A 355-nucleotide genomic window follows, 5' to 3' on the forward strand; every position below is an offset into this window, starting at 1 on the left:
AATTTGGTACGAGTGCGTAACTGTTAATAACAAATCCGAACCGTTATTACTTTTACGCGATCGTTATTTTTTTTTTTTTCTGAGATTAAAAATTTAAATTTCGATGAATTAGTGGGGGCGGGGTATGAGGGGGGGAGAGAGAGAGAGAGGAAATTTCGAAGCCGACGATAAAGAAAAAAATAAATTAAATTGTTTTTTTTTTTTTTTGCTTTTAACAGGCAGATGCAAAAGTGCCTGGAGTTTGCCAATTGCTTCATTGCGGAAGTTCATTTTGTCCAGAAGGAGAATTTCCGTGCAGGATAGAAAGTAATTTTTTTAAATTTTTTTTTTTTTTCCCGCCGGATCCCAATAATAA

At 34.4% G+C, this 355-nt stretch overlaps 1 protein-coding gene across 1 annotated transcript in view; it reads left to right on the forward strand.

The window, feature by feature from the left end:
• Phum_PHUM442150 (uncharacterized protein) overlaps positions 1-303 on the forward strand; it is a gene marked incomplete at both ends in the record, with an annotated part of 1,022 nt that extends 719 nt beyond the window's left edge. The window contains one exon of the mRNA XM_002429565.1: positions 223-303. Coding sequence (XP_002429610.1) covers positions 223-303 — 81 coding nt within the window. The remainder of the gene's footprint in view (positions 1-222) is intronic.
• Positions 304-355: the final 52 nt, after the last annotated feature.

Source organism: Pediculus humanus, genomic scaffold (assembly GCF_000006295.1).
Source record: "Pediculus humanus corporis 1103172108212 genomic scaffold, whole genome shotgun sequence".
NCBI lineage: Eukaryota > Metazoa > Arthropoda > Insecta > Psocodea > Pediculidae > Pediculus > Pediculus humanus.